The sequence below is a fragment of the Dipodomys merriami genome, unplaced genomic scaffold, assembly GCF_024711535.1.
Source record: "Dipodomys merriami isolate MVZ:Mamm:240054 unplaced genomic scaffold, mDipMer1.0.p SCAF_78, whole genome shotgun sequence".
NCBI classification, from domain to species: Eukaryota; Metazoa; Chordata; class Mammalia; order Rodentia; family Heteromyidae; genus Dipodomys; species Dipodomys merriami.
In genome coordinates, this window is record NW_027206379.1 from 5,782,989 (window position 1) to 5,796,202 (window position 13,214).

General features: G+C 65.6%; 2 protein-coding genes across 4 annotated transcripts; both read left to right on the top strand.

Moving 5' to 3' along the window:
• Positions 1-374: 374 nt before the first annotated feature.
• Positions 375-5,540, top strand: Slc25a22 (solute carrier family 25 member 22). Of its 2 annotated transcripts, none has more exons than XM_070009768.1 (10): positions 375-458; positions 1,211-1,376; positions 1,469-1,594; positions 1,815-1,870; positions 2,709-2,799; positions 3,253-3,371; positions 3,473-3,644; positions 3,727-3,881; positions 3,956-4,031; positions 4,150-5,540. In XM_070009768.1, the coding sequence occupies exons 2-10, from the start codon at positions 1,357-1,359 to the stop codon at positions 4,301-4,303; spliced, it is 969 nt and encodes a 322-aa protein (XP_069865869.1). In that variant the 5' UTR covers positions 375-458; positions 1,211-1,356; the 3' UTR covers positions 4,304-5,540. The 2 variants fall into 2 exon arrangements, with proteins under 2 accessions (XP_069865869.1, XP_069865870.1); XM_070009769.1 differs by having other exon boundaries at positions 390-458; positions 1,240-1,376.
• Positions 5,541-5,802: 262 nt separating this feature from the next.
• Cend1 (cell cycle exit and neuronal differentiation 1) lies at positions 5,803-9,808 on the top strand. 2 transcript variants are annotated; one of them, XM_070009858.1, is made up of 2 exons: positions 5,803-5,931; positions 8,310-9,808. In XM_070009858.1, exon 2 carries the CDS (start codon positions 8,400-8,402, stop codon positions 8,841-8,843), a length of 444 nt encoding a protein of 147 aa, XP_069865959.1. In that variant the 5' UTR covers positions 5,803-5,931; positions 8,310-8,399; the 3' UTR covers positions 8,844-9,808. The 2 variants fall into 2 exon arrangements, with proteins under 2 accessions (XP_069865959.1, XP_069865960.1); XM_070009859.1 differs by having other exon boundaries at positions 8,383-9,808.
• Positions 9,809-13,214: the final 3,406 nt, after the last annotated feature.

Consider the following 13,214-nt stretch of genomic DNA (forward strand, 5'->3'; position numbering starts at 1 on the left):
TGCGTCCACGTGGGGCAGGTCCTGCCCCCAGGCTCCAGGGCTGGGCCTGGGTCCCCCCAGAAGCGCTCGCTGCCCCTTTCTTCCCGAAGATGCAGGGAGCTTGTGCTTGCCCAAAGTGAAAGAGAAAGCACCCCACTCCCCGCCCCGCTCCACCCTCCGCCAATCCCTGGAGCCCCTGGCGCCCCTCGGCCCGCCCCGCCCCACCCTCCGCCAATCCCGCAGCTCCTGGCGTCCCTCGGCCCGCCCCACCCCACCCTCCGCCAATCCCGCAGCTCCTGGCGCCCCTCGGCCCGCCCCGCCTCACCCACCGCCAATCCCGCAGCTCCTGGCGCCCCTCGGCCCGCCCCGCCCCACCCTCCGCCAATCCCGCAGCCCCTGCCCCCTCCCCAGCTCCCCGCGAGCCGGTGCGCCTGGGCGCGAGCGGTACTGGAGGATCGGTCGCGGTACCCAGCCCCGGGGTAAGCGGCGCCCGGCGGGGCGCGGAGGGTGGCCGGGCCCGGGCAGGCCTTGGGCAGCCCGGCGGGGTAAAGGTCACAGGGCCCCTGGAGCTCCCGGGCGGCTGCATGGAGGATGGTTGCTAGCCGGACAGCTGACCTCTCTGGGGACCGGGGGGGGGGGACACACCGGGGAGGCCCCGGGCTTGTGACCCGCCCACGTGGGAGCCCCGGGGCTGGCTCTTGACTCCGCAGCCTGCTGTTCGTGGAAGCGGTGCCCCCTCCCCGCCCCACCCCGTGCCGTCGGGGAGTGGGGAGGAGCCGGGATGAGGGGAGCGCGGGATGGGCCTCGCGTGGTTTGGACTCCAGGGAGGGCCGCCGGCCCCGCGGGGCAGGCATGGGCTGTACCCAGGGTGGGGGCCCTGGGGCCGCGGGGAGGGGTCCCCAGTTTCCATCCTGAGCAGGGCAGGACCCCCCTGCCTGGCCTGAGGGCGGGGGGGGGGCAGTCACCGGAGCCCGGCCCAACCCCGCAGCACCTGGCCCTTTAAAAGCTGGCGCTGGTCCCGTGTGCACGTGAGCATGGGCGTGCGTGCGTGTGTGCGCGTGCGCGCGGAGAGGTGGCCGGTGGGAGGCCTGTGATGCCCAGCCCTGCCCCGGGAGGGCACTGGGGGGAAAGCAGGTGGCCGCAGGGTGGGTGGCCTCCCCTCTGCATCCCTAGCCACGCGGAGGGCCTGGCCCAGGGGGGCTGCACGGTGGCTTTGTCCTCTCCCCTCCAGGTGGCTGACACCTGGAAATTCCCCTAAAGGTGGAGGACACCCCCCCTCCTCGGTCCCATCCATCCTCAGCCACAGCAGCGGCTGCGTCTGCCACCGCCCTCCCCGCCGGGCCTCCACCTCCCGCTCTGCCCCGCCAGCCCAGTTAAATGGCTGATAAGCAGATCAGGTCAGCTGGGACGGGCTTGGGTCCTGGCCTCACCACCCACCCCCAGCCCCGGGTGGAGGGGATGGGTCCTAACGCTGCCCCTGCGCACACAGCCTGCCCGCCAAGCTCATCAACGGCGGCATCGCGGGGCTGATCGGGGTCACCTGCGTGTTCCCCATCGACCTAGCCAAGACCCGCCTGCAGAGCCAGCAGAATGGCCAGCGCATGTACGCCAGCATGTGAGTGTCCAGCGTGATGCGGGCCATGCTTGGGCTCCACCTCAGGGCTCTGTGCCTGTGGCCCCTGCCCCCATAAAGGGGAAACTGTGAGGGCGAGGCAGGGCGGGCCTGAGGGTGCTTCCATTCAGGCTGGGCTTCTGGCTTGATCTCTGACCCCTTGGGCAGTCCAGACAGGGACTGAGTCCGGGCCAGGCTCTGCTCATCCAGCCCTTGGTTGCAGGTCTGACTGCCTCATCAAGACCATCCGCTCCGAGGGCTACTTCGGGATGTACCGGGGTGAGGATCGGATGGGAAGGTCCAGCTGAGGGAAGGGTGGGGTGGTAGCCTGTCCATCCTGTGTAAATGTGGGTGTCGTGGGGTGCTGGGCCATGAGCCCAGACTTGGGTAGGGGGCTGCTGGCTGTCCAAGGGGCTGGTCAGTGGGAGGTCCCAGCCCCCTGGTCATCGCCCCATCACACCCAATGCCTGGTGTGGCAGGATCTGTGTTCCCACCCCGGTGACTTGAGTCTCTTCTGGGACCAGGGGACCTACATTTGTGCTCAGAGGCTGGGGGAGGTGGGGGCCTCACCCCAGGAGCTTAGATAACAATCCTAAGCCTGGATTTTCCTGGGTGCTGTGTAGTCCTGAGCTCTTGGCACTGACCACCAGCAGAAGCCTTCCACCGCCACCCCACCCCACCCCCAGCTCTGGCCCCTACCAGGTCTCTGCCAGTGAGGGCACCTTCTGTCTATCAGGAAGGAGGTGTTCTGGGGTGGCCCTGCTGGGCCTCTGGGGGCCTGATCCTCGCTGCCTGTGTGTCAGGGCCAGCCCGCCTGCCAGCATGGGGACAGATGGAGGAGGAAGGCAGGAGAGGGTGATGCGGGGGAGTAGGGGAGGCGTGCCAAAGGAGGAGAGCGCAGGGAGGGGCGGCAGCACGGCCCCTCCCGCCTGGCACAGGAGGAGCCCATATGTGGGTGAGAGGGCAGGGGGTGGCGGCCAAGGAGTGCTGGGCATGGTTTTGCCAACTGGCAGGCAAGTGCTGGCCCACAGCCTCCCCAGCCCAAGCCGCTGGGCACAGCTGCCCCCGCCCGGCCTGCCTGCGCCTCCCAGGCCCGTCTGACCCTCGGTCCCCACAGGAGCTGCCGTGAACCTGACCTTGGTGACCCCAGAGAAGGCCATCAAGCTAGCGGCCAATGACTTCTTCCGTCATCAGCTCTCGAAGGATGGGTGAGGGCTGGGACTGACCGGCTGCTGGGGTCCCAGGTCCTAGGGGAGAGGTCCTGGGGAGAGATATCACCCCAGCAGTCCCGGGGTGTCCCACCCTTGGAGGCAACGTCCTGCTCCTGTGTGGGGAGGTGCAAAGCAGCTGCCGAGTCAGCTGTCCTTCCCCTCCCCTCCCCCGTGGCTCAGCTGCCAGGATTTGGGGGCACTAGCCAGCTACCACACTACTGGCACATGAGGTCGACACTGCTCCCCAGCGCAGTCAACCCAAAGTCTTCATTCCTCTGTGAGAAGATGGCCTCCCCATCCGCCCACGGTGCCCACGTAGAAGGCCGTCTGTCCGTGGGGCCCCGGGCCTGCGCCACCTCCACCCCTTCCCTCCCCCTTGAAGCCTCGTCTGGTAAGCCTCCTGTGAGCCCCTGGGCTGGGGCTCCTCACGACCCTCACCCTCACCCGCAGGCAGAAGCTGACTCTGCCGAAGGAAATGCTGGCCGGCTGCGGGGCTGGGACCTGCCAGGTGATCGTGACCACCCCCATGGAGATGCTGAAGATCCAGCTGCAGGACGCCGGCCGCATTGGTGAGGGGCCGGGAGGACCGGGCCGGGAGGAGGCCACTGGACTCTGTCTCTTGAGCCCGCCCTGAGCCAGCAGCAAGAGACAAGAACCTCTTTCTCACCAGCTGCCCAGAGGAAGATTCTGGCCGAAGCACAGCTTGCGTCCCAGGGAGGAGCCCAGCCCTCGGCGGAGGCCCCGCCTGCTCCTCGGCCCACAGCCATGCGGCTGACCCGGGACCTGCTCCGGAGCCACGGCATTGCTGGCCTCTACAAGGGCCTGGGGGCCACGCTGCTCAGGTGGGGGGCTGGGAGGGCAGGGGAGGGGTGCCGCCCGCGCGGCCCGGCGTGCCCATGAGGACCGCCACCTCGCTTCCCGCAGGGACGTCCCCTTCTCCATTGTCTACTTCCCCCTCTTTGCCAACCTGAACCAGCTGGGCCGCCCGGCCTCCGAGGAGAAGTCGCCCTTCTACGTGTCCTTCCTGGCAGGCTGTGCTGCGGGGAGCATGGCCGCCGTGGCTGTAAACCCCTGTGATGGTCAGTGAGGAGGCCGGGGCCTGGCTGGGGGGACCCAGGGAGGCTCCTCCCCTCACCCAGATGCCCCCTTGCAGTGGTGAAGACTCGGCTTCAGTCACTCCAGCGCGGTGTCAATGAGGACACCTACTCGGGGTTTCTGGACTGTGCCAGGTGGGCGTCTCTGGGGCCCGGGGCTGGGGCTGGGCTGGGGCTGGGCTGGGGTTGGGGCCGGGCTGGGGCCGGGGCTGGGGCGCGGGGCAGGCTGGGCCTGACCTTCCTTCCTCCGCAGGAAGATCTGGCGGCATGAGGGCCCGTCGGCCTTCCTGAAGGGTGCCTACTGCCGCGCTCTGGTCATTGCCCCGCTGTTTGGCATTGCCCAGGTAGTCTACTTCCTGGGCATTGCGGAGACCCTCCTGGGGCTGCTGCAAACCCCCCAGGCTTGAGTCCGGGGGCCCCCAGCGCCCCGGCTGGCGCCAGAGAAGGGCTGCCAGCCCAGGCCCAAGTGAAGGACGCTCACCCACGGGGGAGGGAAGAGGAGAGAGGGGAGGTTGGGTCCACATGGTGGCGAGCACAGGCCCCACGGGGTCCTGAGGAGACGGCCATTGGGACCAATGTCTATTTATGTAGAAAATGCAGAAACCTGTACATTCCTCAAGCTGGTCCCTGACCCAGTCCTGCCTGGCCTGAAGACCCCCAGGGACAGAGCTGGTCTCTGGGCTGGGGCCCCCAGGCCTGGGCTGGGCAGGCTGGCCCTACCACTGAGTCCGTCAGCTCCTGTCTCCTAGGCTTTCCTGGTCTACAAAGGGGACCCCCCCAAAAAAAACCTATTTATTGAACCTGCTGCATCTGTGTGGCTCTGCCCGTCCTGTCCATCCGTCCATCCACCCCTGCTGCTCTTCTCACTTTGGCCAGGACTCAGCCCTGCCTCCCAGCTTTGCAGAAGTGGGGGCGGGGTCTCCGGCCCCATGTTGAGCCCAGATTTCCAGGTTGATGGGGGTCACGCTGAGTTTTGACTCCCAGATCTCCCCGCCCCCCCCCCCCCCCCCTGCACACACTGGGAATTTCTGCTGGATCCTAGGACCTTCACTGAAGAGGAGACCTAGGCCCATATGTCGTGTGTGCCTCCCGGCCCTCAGCTGACCAGGCTGCTTGGGATGGGGCTAGGGGGGGCCAGGCACTCTGCTCGGTGGGCTGTGTACCCCACTTCCTCTACTGACCTCAGCTCAGAGTTCTCAGCCTTCCTTCTGAGTCACCCACCCCTGGAAAGGGGAGGGCCAGTGTGGATCTTGGGGTCACCTGCTCTGTGGGTGCCCAGCCCTCCTTCCTAGGCCTCTGTTTAAGCCCCTGTCCTCCCCAGTCCTGTATCCATGTGAAGTGCGGCAGGTGCTCTGCCTGCCCTGGCCATGTGGTTGTGTTGGTGATTGACCCTGAAGTGCTGGTGCTGTGTCCCCAAACCTAGCCCTCCCTGTGGAGGCCCCTCCCCAGTAACACTACCTGGGGCTCAGGTCCAGCCCCCAGCTCACGGTTGCTCCTGGGAGCTGCCCCCTCCCGACATATCTGTACCTTGAAAGCTGCTGCTGCTGCTTACAGAATTATATTTTTTTTCTTTTGAAGAGTTTTAAGGAGTTGTAATTTTTTGTGTCTTGTCATGTAAGAGGATAAATAAATATTCTAAGTAGATGCCTGCTCTCTGTGTTTTGGGGGATGGGATGGGCAGGACAGTGTGGGGAGCCCCTTCCCCTGTCAGCCGCAGTCTGGGTGGGGTGTTGGGGTGCCTCGGCGCTTGCTGAGGCTAAGCCTCCTTTCCCACCCAAGGCGGTGTTAGGGAGAGGACCCCAGAATCCCGGCCAGGCGGCCCGCGCTGGGCGTGGCCCCGATGACGCAGCCGATGGTGCAGCTGCGCCTCTGCACCTCCCTGCTGGTCCTTGCGTCCTGCGTTCAGAGAGAGGTGCATTGTGGGAAACTCCTGGCGCTCCTCTGGTCCGCAGCTTCTGCCTGCCTGCTGGTCGTCTGGCTGCTGGTCGTCTGGCGGAGGGAGTGCACACACGGTGGCAGGGGCCCTACGGAAGGCGTAAGGCGGGGGCCCTACCGAAGGGGGACTGGGCCCTGGGGCTGGAGGTCTGGTGCCTCCATCTTGAAGGTCACTGGGGTTGCACGCCGGCCCTTTATACTCGGCCGGGCTCCGTGGGTCTGGGAGGGGCAGGAGTCCTTCCCGAGAAGGGGATGTGAGAGCCAGAAACAAAGGAGGCGCGACTGCTCCTGGGGAACCGGAGGCCTCTCTAGGGGTGAGCTCCCTCCAGAGGGTGGAGGGTCGCCCAGGCTCCGGGGAGGTGGGGAGATGGAGCAGGTGCCCGGGACTCCTAGGGAGCGCCTCATCATGCTGTGACCTTCAGGTGACCTTCCCTGTGGTCACGGCGCCTGGCGGGGGTGGGGAACCTGAGCTTCTCCAGCAGGTGGGGGCATTTCTCACCCCCCTCCCTCCGGGGAGAGGGAGACAGGTGGCTCTGCGTCCCCAGGGAAGGGGCCGCGCACGCTCCCAGGGCCAGCTAGGCCAAGGGCACTGATGATCTGGGTGAGGGCCCCCACACAGTGCCCACTGTAGGCTGCCCCAAGGAGCCCCGGCCCTGCGTGCAGCAAGGGCACCCTGCCCTTGCATGGGACACAGGTGAGCCGCCAGCTGGGAAGAGGACCCTAGAAACCGGGCGGGGCAGGCGGCTGGCTGGAGGCCCAGACTCCTGCCTGTCTGCCCATCTTAGACACCTGTTTCATCTCCTCGGGTCCTGTGGTCCAGAAGCCTGGGACCACTCCTCACCCTGTCAGCCCTGAGAGTCCCTGCCCGGCTTCCTTCCCTCGGGTCCTGGCCACAGCGCAGCCCGCCCCCCCCCGCCCCCTTCCAAGACACAGCACAGCCCAGGCCCCCCCGCACCCCCTTCCAGACACAGCACAGCCCCAGCCCCCCGCACCCCCTTCCAGACACAGCACAGCCCCAGCCCCCCGCACCCCCTTCCAGACACAGCACAGCCCCAGCCCCCCCGCGCCCCCTTCCAGACACAGCACAGCCCCAGCCCCCCCGCACCCCCTTCCAGACACAGCACAGCCCAGGCCCCCCCGCACCCCCTTCCAGACAGCACAACCCCAGCCCCCCGCACCCCCTTCCAGACAGCACAACCCCAGCCCCCTGCGCCCCCTTCCAGACACAGCACAGCCCAGGCCCCCCCGCACCCCCTTCCAGACACAGCACAGCCCCAGCCCCCCGCACCCCCTTCCAGACACAGCACAGCCCCAGCCCCCCGCACCCCCTTCCAGACACAGCACAGCCCAGGCCCCCCCGCACCCCCTTCCAGACACAGCACAGCCCCAGCCCCCCGCACCCCCTTCCAGACACAGCACAGCCCAGGCCCCCCCGCACCCCCTTCCAGACACAGCACAGCCCCAGCCCCCTGCGCCCCCTTCCAGACACAGCACAACCCCAGCCCCCCGCACCCCCTTCCAGACACAGCACAGCCCCAGCCCCCTGCGCCCCCTTCCAGACACAGCACAGCCCAGGCCCCCCCGCACCCCCTTCCAGACACAGCACAGCCCAGCCCCCCGCACCCCCTTCCAGACACAGCACAGCCCCAGCCCCCCGCACCCCCTTCCAGACACAGCACAGCCCCAGCCCCCCGCACCCCCTTCCAGACACAGCACAGCCCGCCCCCCCGCACCCCCTTCCAGACACAGCACAGCCCAGGCCCCCTGCACCCCCTTCCAGACACAGCACAGCCCCAGCCCCCCGCACCCCCTTCCAGACAGCACAACCCCAGCCCCCCGCACCCCCTTCCAGACAGCACAACCCCAGCCCCCCGCACCCCCTTCCAGACAGCACAGCCCCAGCCCCCCCGCACCCCCTTCCAGACACAGCACAGCCCAGGCCCCCCCCGCACCCCCTTCCAGACACAGCACAGCCCAGGCCCCCCGCACCCCCTTCCAGACACAGCACAGCCCAGGCCCCCCCGCACCCCCTTCCAGACACAGCACAGCCCCAGCCCCCTGCGCCCCCTTCCAGACACAGCACAGCCCAGGCCCCCCCGCACCCCCTTCCAGACACAACACAGCCCAGGCCCCCCCGCACCCCCTTCCAGACAGCACAACCCCAGCCCCCTGCGCCCCCTTCCAGACAGCACCACTCAGTTCTGCTGGTGCCCGGGGGCTCCACCCACCCTTGCGTTCACCCCTTCTTGACCAGGAGTGTTTCCTTTTAGTTCGCAGAGCTGTGCTTGCTTCCCTCTCTCCATGCCATCTGGTGGTCGGGCCACTTCTCTGGAGCGGCCAGGGACCTGTGGAGGCTGGCCCTGGAAGAGGCTCACAGAGGCCTCAGAGCTGGTCCTGGGAGCTCGAGAGCTGGGAAGGGCTCCGTGGAGCACAGGGAAAGGTGTCCCTTGTCACGGCCTTGCTTGTGTTGCTCTCTAGGCCCATATAATGCCCAGGGGGGAGCTGTCCTGATACTGTGGTCCAGTTATCTGCCTGTCCACACCCCCGCCAGCTGCCCACATCCTCGCCATGGAGTCCAGGGGAAAGTCGGCCAGCAGCCCCAAGCCAGACACCAAGCCTCAGGCTCCCACGGAAGCCAAGGCCACGCCAGCTGTGGATGGGAAAGGCCCCTCAACCAAGCCCGGGAAGAAAGAAAGCCAGGCAGAAAAGCAGGAGCAGCCGGCAGCCCCCTCACCCACCCCTGCCAAGAAGACCCCAGTCAAGGCTGACCCTTCGCTTCTCAACAACCACAGCAACCTGAAACCGGCCCCCCTGGCCCCGAGTCCCGATGCAACCCCAGAGCCCAAGGGTCCTGGAGATGGGGCAGAGGAGGACGAGCCCTCCACGGGGCCCTCGGGGGGCCGCGGCCCCTGGCCCTGTGAGAACTTGACCCCGCTGATGGTGGCTGGGGGTGTGGCTGTGGCAGCCATGGCCCTCATTCTTGGTGTGGCCTACCTGGCTCGGAAAAAATAACACCTGGTGTCCAGGAGAAGGCACAGAGCTGCATTGTACAGACATAGCTGGGGATGTAGTGCATGCGAGTCCATACAGACCTATCTATACACACACACATCCATCATAGATATATATAGGTAAACACATATATATGCCCCCCCACAGGATGGACAGCCCACCCACAGAGGGCAGAGAGCCCCTCTGCTGTCCCGGGAACGCGCCCTCTCGCCGGGGCTAGCAGGACCCTTGGCTCTAGGGAGGGCAGGAGGAGCTGATACAAACGGAGGTCTCCACCCAGGTCGGGCAGCTGAGAACGCTAAGGGACAGACCCTGTGTGCAGTCCCCACACCCTGTCTAGATGGGCGCTGGCGGGCGGGCCAGCCACGTGGGAAGAGAAGGCGTGGCCGTCCAGCTCTCCCCACCTCTGCCCTTCCGGGCTGATGCGGGCAGTCCCGTCGGTAGAGCTCCCTCTTCCTGCCCTCTGTGCCCTGGCTAGGGGGAAAGTCAGAGCCGAAGAGCTGGTTTTGGGAAAGGACCCTCCCCTAAAGTTAGCCTTTCCTCCCATGTCGGGGAAACCCCTGTCGCTGGGACCGGCATCCTTCCTGCCTAGCTCAGGGGCTGTGCTGTGACGGAGAGACTGCGAGGCAGGGGGACATGGAGGACCTTACCCCACAGCTGCGCCTGCCCGACACCCAACAGACTCCCCCCTCCTGCCTGCACCTCGCACCCTGAGTCTACAGCGTATAAATGCAATAACACAGGTAGAGTAGAACTGCTTGTGGGTGACCACCACCCACTGCCTGCAGGAAAACCGGCCCGGCAGCCCCTCCGTGTCAGGTTCCAGCTCGCCCCCTGGGGTGGTGGCAGCGGGCAGCTTCCGGAAGGTGGTGATGGGCACCATGGGAACACTGCCCTCACCTGGCCACTGGCCGCAGGAGCCTGGGCCTGAGTGGAGTCTGAAATAAACTCTGTTGTCTAAAGGCTGGGCTGGCATCCTCACCTGCATGCAACGGGGAAGGGACAGGAACTTCTACTGAACCATGGTTGGGGACAACAGATCCATACCCTGGGCTGCCCTGGGGAAGAGGCGGGAAGACACAAGTCCTCCTGGTGGGTCCTGCCCGCCAACCCTCCCCTGATCCTGGTGGGCCCTGCCCACAGCCTCACCAGAACTCACATCCCAGATAATCCTCTGGCTTTCCCGGGGGACCTGACCTCAGATAAACACTGCAAGAGAAGCCCCAGGCCTGCGCTGCTGGCCACAGGGTCCTGCGGCAGGAAGCTTGCTCCTCAGGCTGCGCGTTCATGGCTCTCAGGGAGGTCTTCCTCTGGTCACCTCCGTGGCATCTAGTGGGCAGGACTGGAGTGACGCTGTCTTCAGGGAGCCCAACTGTGCAGCCCTGGAAGGACCCTTTGGGGGACCTGAGGCTGGCGGGTGGGAGTTTGCCCACCTCCTCCTCCCAGGCCTCCAAGCTGGCAGGAGGGAACACAGCTTTCTCTCCCCAGCCTCTGGGTGCTTGGCCTCCGCAAGCAGTAGCCTGGCCACACCGCAAGCCCAAGCAACCGCAGAGCACCTCCACAGAGCAACAGTTCCCCAAGAGACTCCACACACCGCCCAAACCACCCCTCCATCTCTCCTTGGTCACCGCCAGCACCGGCTGCTGCTCCACAAGTCAAGAGGCCACTTTGCTGAGCTCAGCTCTTCCCAGGAAGGAAATGCCGCCCGCATGCATCTCCCAGCCCCCTGGCCACGGGTGCTGGGGGCATGTCACCCACCTGCTCCCTGACCCCAGGCAGGCCCCCTTTCAACCCGTCCCTTCTATGGCTTCACCTTCAAACAAAGACTTTCCAACACTCGACTTGAGATGGATGGAGGCAGTACCCTCCTCACTGCGGGGGTCCCCCCATTCTACTACCTTTATTTACTAGGCTCCGTGAAGGCACATTTAGATTTAGAACTGCAACAGTACAGATGAGTGCTGGTGACACGTGCCCACAATCCTAGCTACTCAGGAGGATCAAGGTTCAAAGCCAACCCAGGTAGACGAATGCAAGTGATTCTTCCCTCCAACTAAATAGCCAAAAGCTGGGAGCGGAGATGTGGCTCGGGTCCACAGCACAGGCCACTGTGGACAGCCCTCATGATGGTCCATGAGTCCTTCCCAGGGGACAGCACTCGTATCTGACTGGCTGCTGCTGATACAGACTTGTCCAGTTCTTGGCTCCCTGAGTTACCTGTCCACTCTTCCCCAGGAGCAGGCATGACCTGCCACCAAGCCCAGGTGTCAGTCCTAGGGCTGCTACTCCATGCGGCATGGGAGCAGGGCTCAGCCTATGAGCAGGAAGGTACCGGGTGCACAAACATGCCTCCGGTCAGGATCTCCACCCCAGGCAACCTGAAACAGATGCAGGTCAGTCGACTTGTGAATCAGGCTCCCACTGACTGCAGAAGACCAATCACGTGGGCCTGGCCCACTGCTGCCCCTGGACCTTCACGATGGCTGGCCGGCTCAGGTCCTGGCCTGCCCCTACCCCTTTTGTCATAGCTGCCCCACAAGGCCTCACTGCCAAGTTCCACGTGAGTCTGAGAGCCTGCACAGACCTGCACACGAAGGAGCCAAAGGACAACTCACAAACATGCCATTCGTGGTGACATGGTCCAGGGTCATGGCCCCAGGTATGCGGGTCACCGTGCAAGCACTGGGCCTCAAACATTCAACAGGCTGCACCCCACCGCCCACGTGCAGGCTGACACACCAGCTTTGGTACTGGTGTCAGGGCCGGAACCTTGGCTTTCTTCTTGGAGCAGAGAGCAATCTGGCGTAACCCAGGATGTGAGTGGGGTAGAGGGCCACCCACAGAGGGGAGGGCTCCAAAAGTAGGTGGGCCTTTGGTTCCAGTTGCCATCTGGCTCCTCCAGCACCAAGACTTGACACCTAGCATCCATCCGGGGACAGGACCTTCTACGGACCTAGGACACTTTGTCTCAAGCATACTCACCTGCTGGGCTTGGGGCCCGGAGCTCCTGGCAGGGCTCTCCCTTTCCCAGGCCCCATGGGAACCCTCAGCTCCCTCCACACTGCAGCTGGGGGGAGGCACTACCCCTGCCACGGGCAGGGGCCTCTGACAGAGTGCTTATGTCCCAACTTTCCAGTGTGGGTTCCCAGAAGCCAGGGATTGTGGGGTGGAGCTACCCAGGGAAGCCCCTGTGCTTGACCTCACTACTCGGCTGTTCCCAGTCAGGGCAAACACGCTCCACGGAGCAGAGGCTGGCAGGACAGCTGTACTGGAGGCCAGTGGTCCAGGCCTAGCTTACCCTGTTCCCCACCTGCCTGGCCCTCCCTTCCTCCCTCTAGCCCAAGCTTTAAAGATGCCCGCCTCTTAGGTGATCAATGAGGACCCTCCTGGACAGTTCAAATGCAGCTGTGACCCCAACATCCTCTGAACTCAACATCTCATAATAGAACTATTACAGGAAATAACACCCAAACTCCTCCTGGAGCATATCAAAATCCAAGTGACTTTAGCGGAGTGTCTCTGAGCAGTCCTGCTGAGGCTGCTCTGAGAGGTCTCTTCCATGAGAGACACGTGTTGGTGTTCCAGCTCAAAGAATGGACCTGGAGACCAGAGGTGCAGCACGGGAGAGACTTTAATGTTGGTACTGTCAAGTCTCCCATGGTGTCCGCACAGACACATCCAGAGGTTACAGCGGGCAGCTCCTTCTCTTCAGTACAAATCCCTCCCTGGGGTCCTTGCGGGCTGAGTACCAGGGGACGGACGACCTTCCTGGACCGCACCTACGTGTCATCATTTCCTACTGGGCATTTTTTTTTGTCGGTCGTGGGTCTTGAACTCTGGGCCCGGGCGCCATCCCTCAGCTCTTCAGCTCAAGGCGAGCGCCACTCCGGGCCTTTTCTGCGTGTGTGGGGCTGGGGCATCGAACCCGGGGCCCAAGGCATGCCAGGCTAGCGCTCCCCCGCTGGGCCCCTTCCCAGCCCCCCAGTGCTCTCTCCAGGCTGGACAGCCCCGGCCGGGCCGGCACTCTCCGCTCGGCTCGGGGACTCTGGGCCCGGCCGGCGCTCGGGGACTCTGGGCCCGGCCCGTGCTCGGCCCGGCCGGCGCTCGGGGACTCTGGGCCCGGCCGGCTTCTCGAGCGGCTTGTTAGACGGGGTCAGGGCCGTTCCGGCCGGGGCTCAGCCTCCCGAGGGGCCGGCACGACCGGACCCGGCCTGCTCCTCCGCCGCCCACTGACCTCCACCGCCGGCTGCCCCAGCCCGGCCGGGCCCGCGCCCCGCGGCCTCCGCCTCGCCTCAGGCGTCCGGGGCGGCGCGCCGCGGGCCGCGCTCCCGAGGCGCATGCGCTCCGCCTCGGCCCCGCCCCCGACGGCGG

Coding starts and splice junctions, on each gene's coding strand:
- Slc25a22 (XM_070009768.1), top strand. CDS start 1,357: ATGGCTGATAAGCAGATCAG. Junction 1,377..1,468: donor ATGGCTGATAAGCAGATCAG/GTCAGCTGGGAC, acceptor CTGCGCACACAG/CCTGCCCGCCAAGCTCATCA. Junction 1,871..2,708: donor CTACTTCGGGATGTACCGGG/GTGAGGATCGGA, acceptor CGGTCCCCACAG/GAGCTGCCGTGAACCTGACC.
- Cend1 (XM_070009858.1), top strand. CDS start 8,400: ATGGAGTCCAGGGGAAAGTCGGCCAGCAGCCCCAAGCCAGACACCAAG.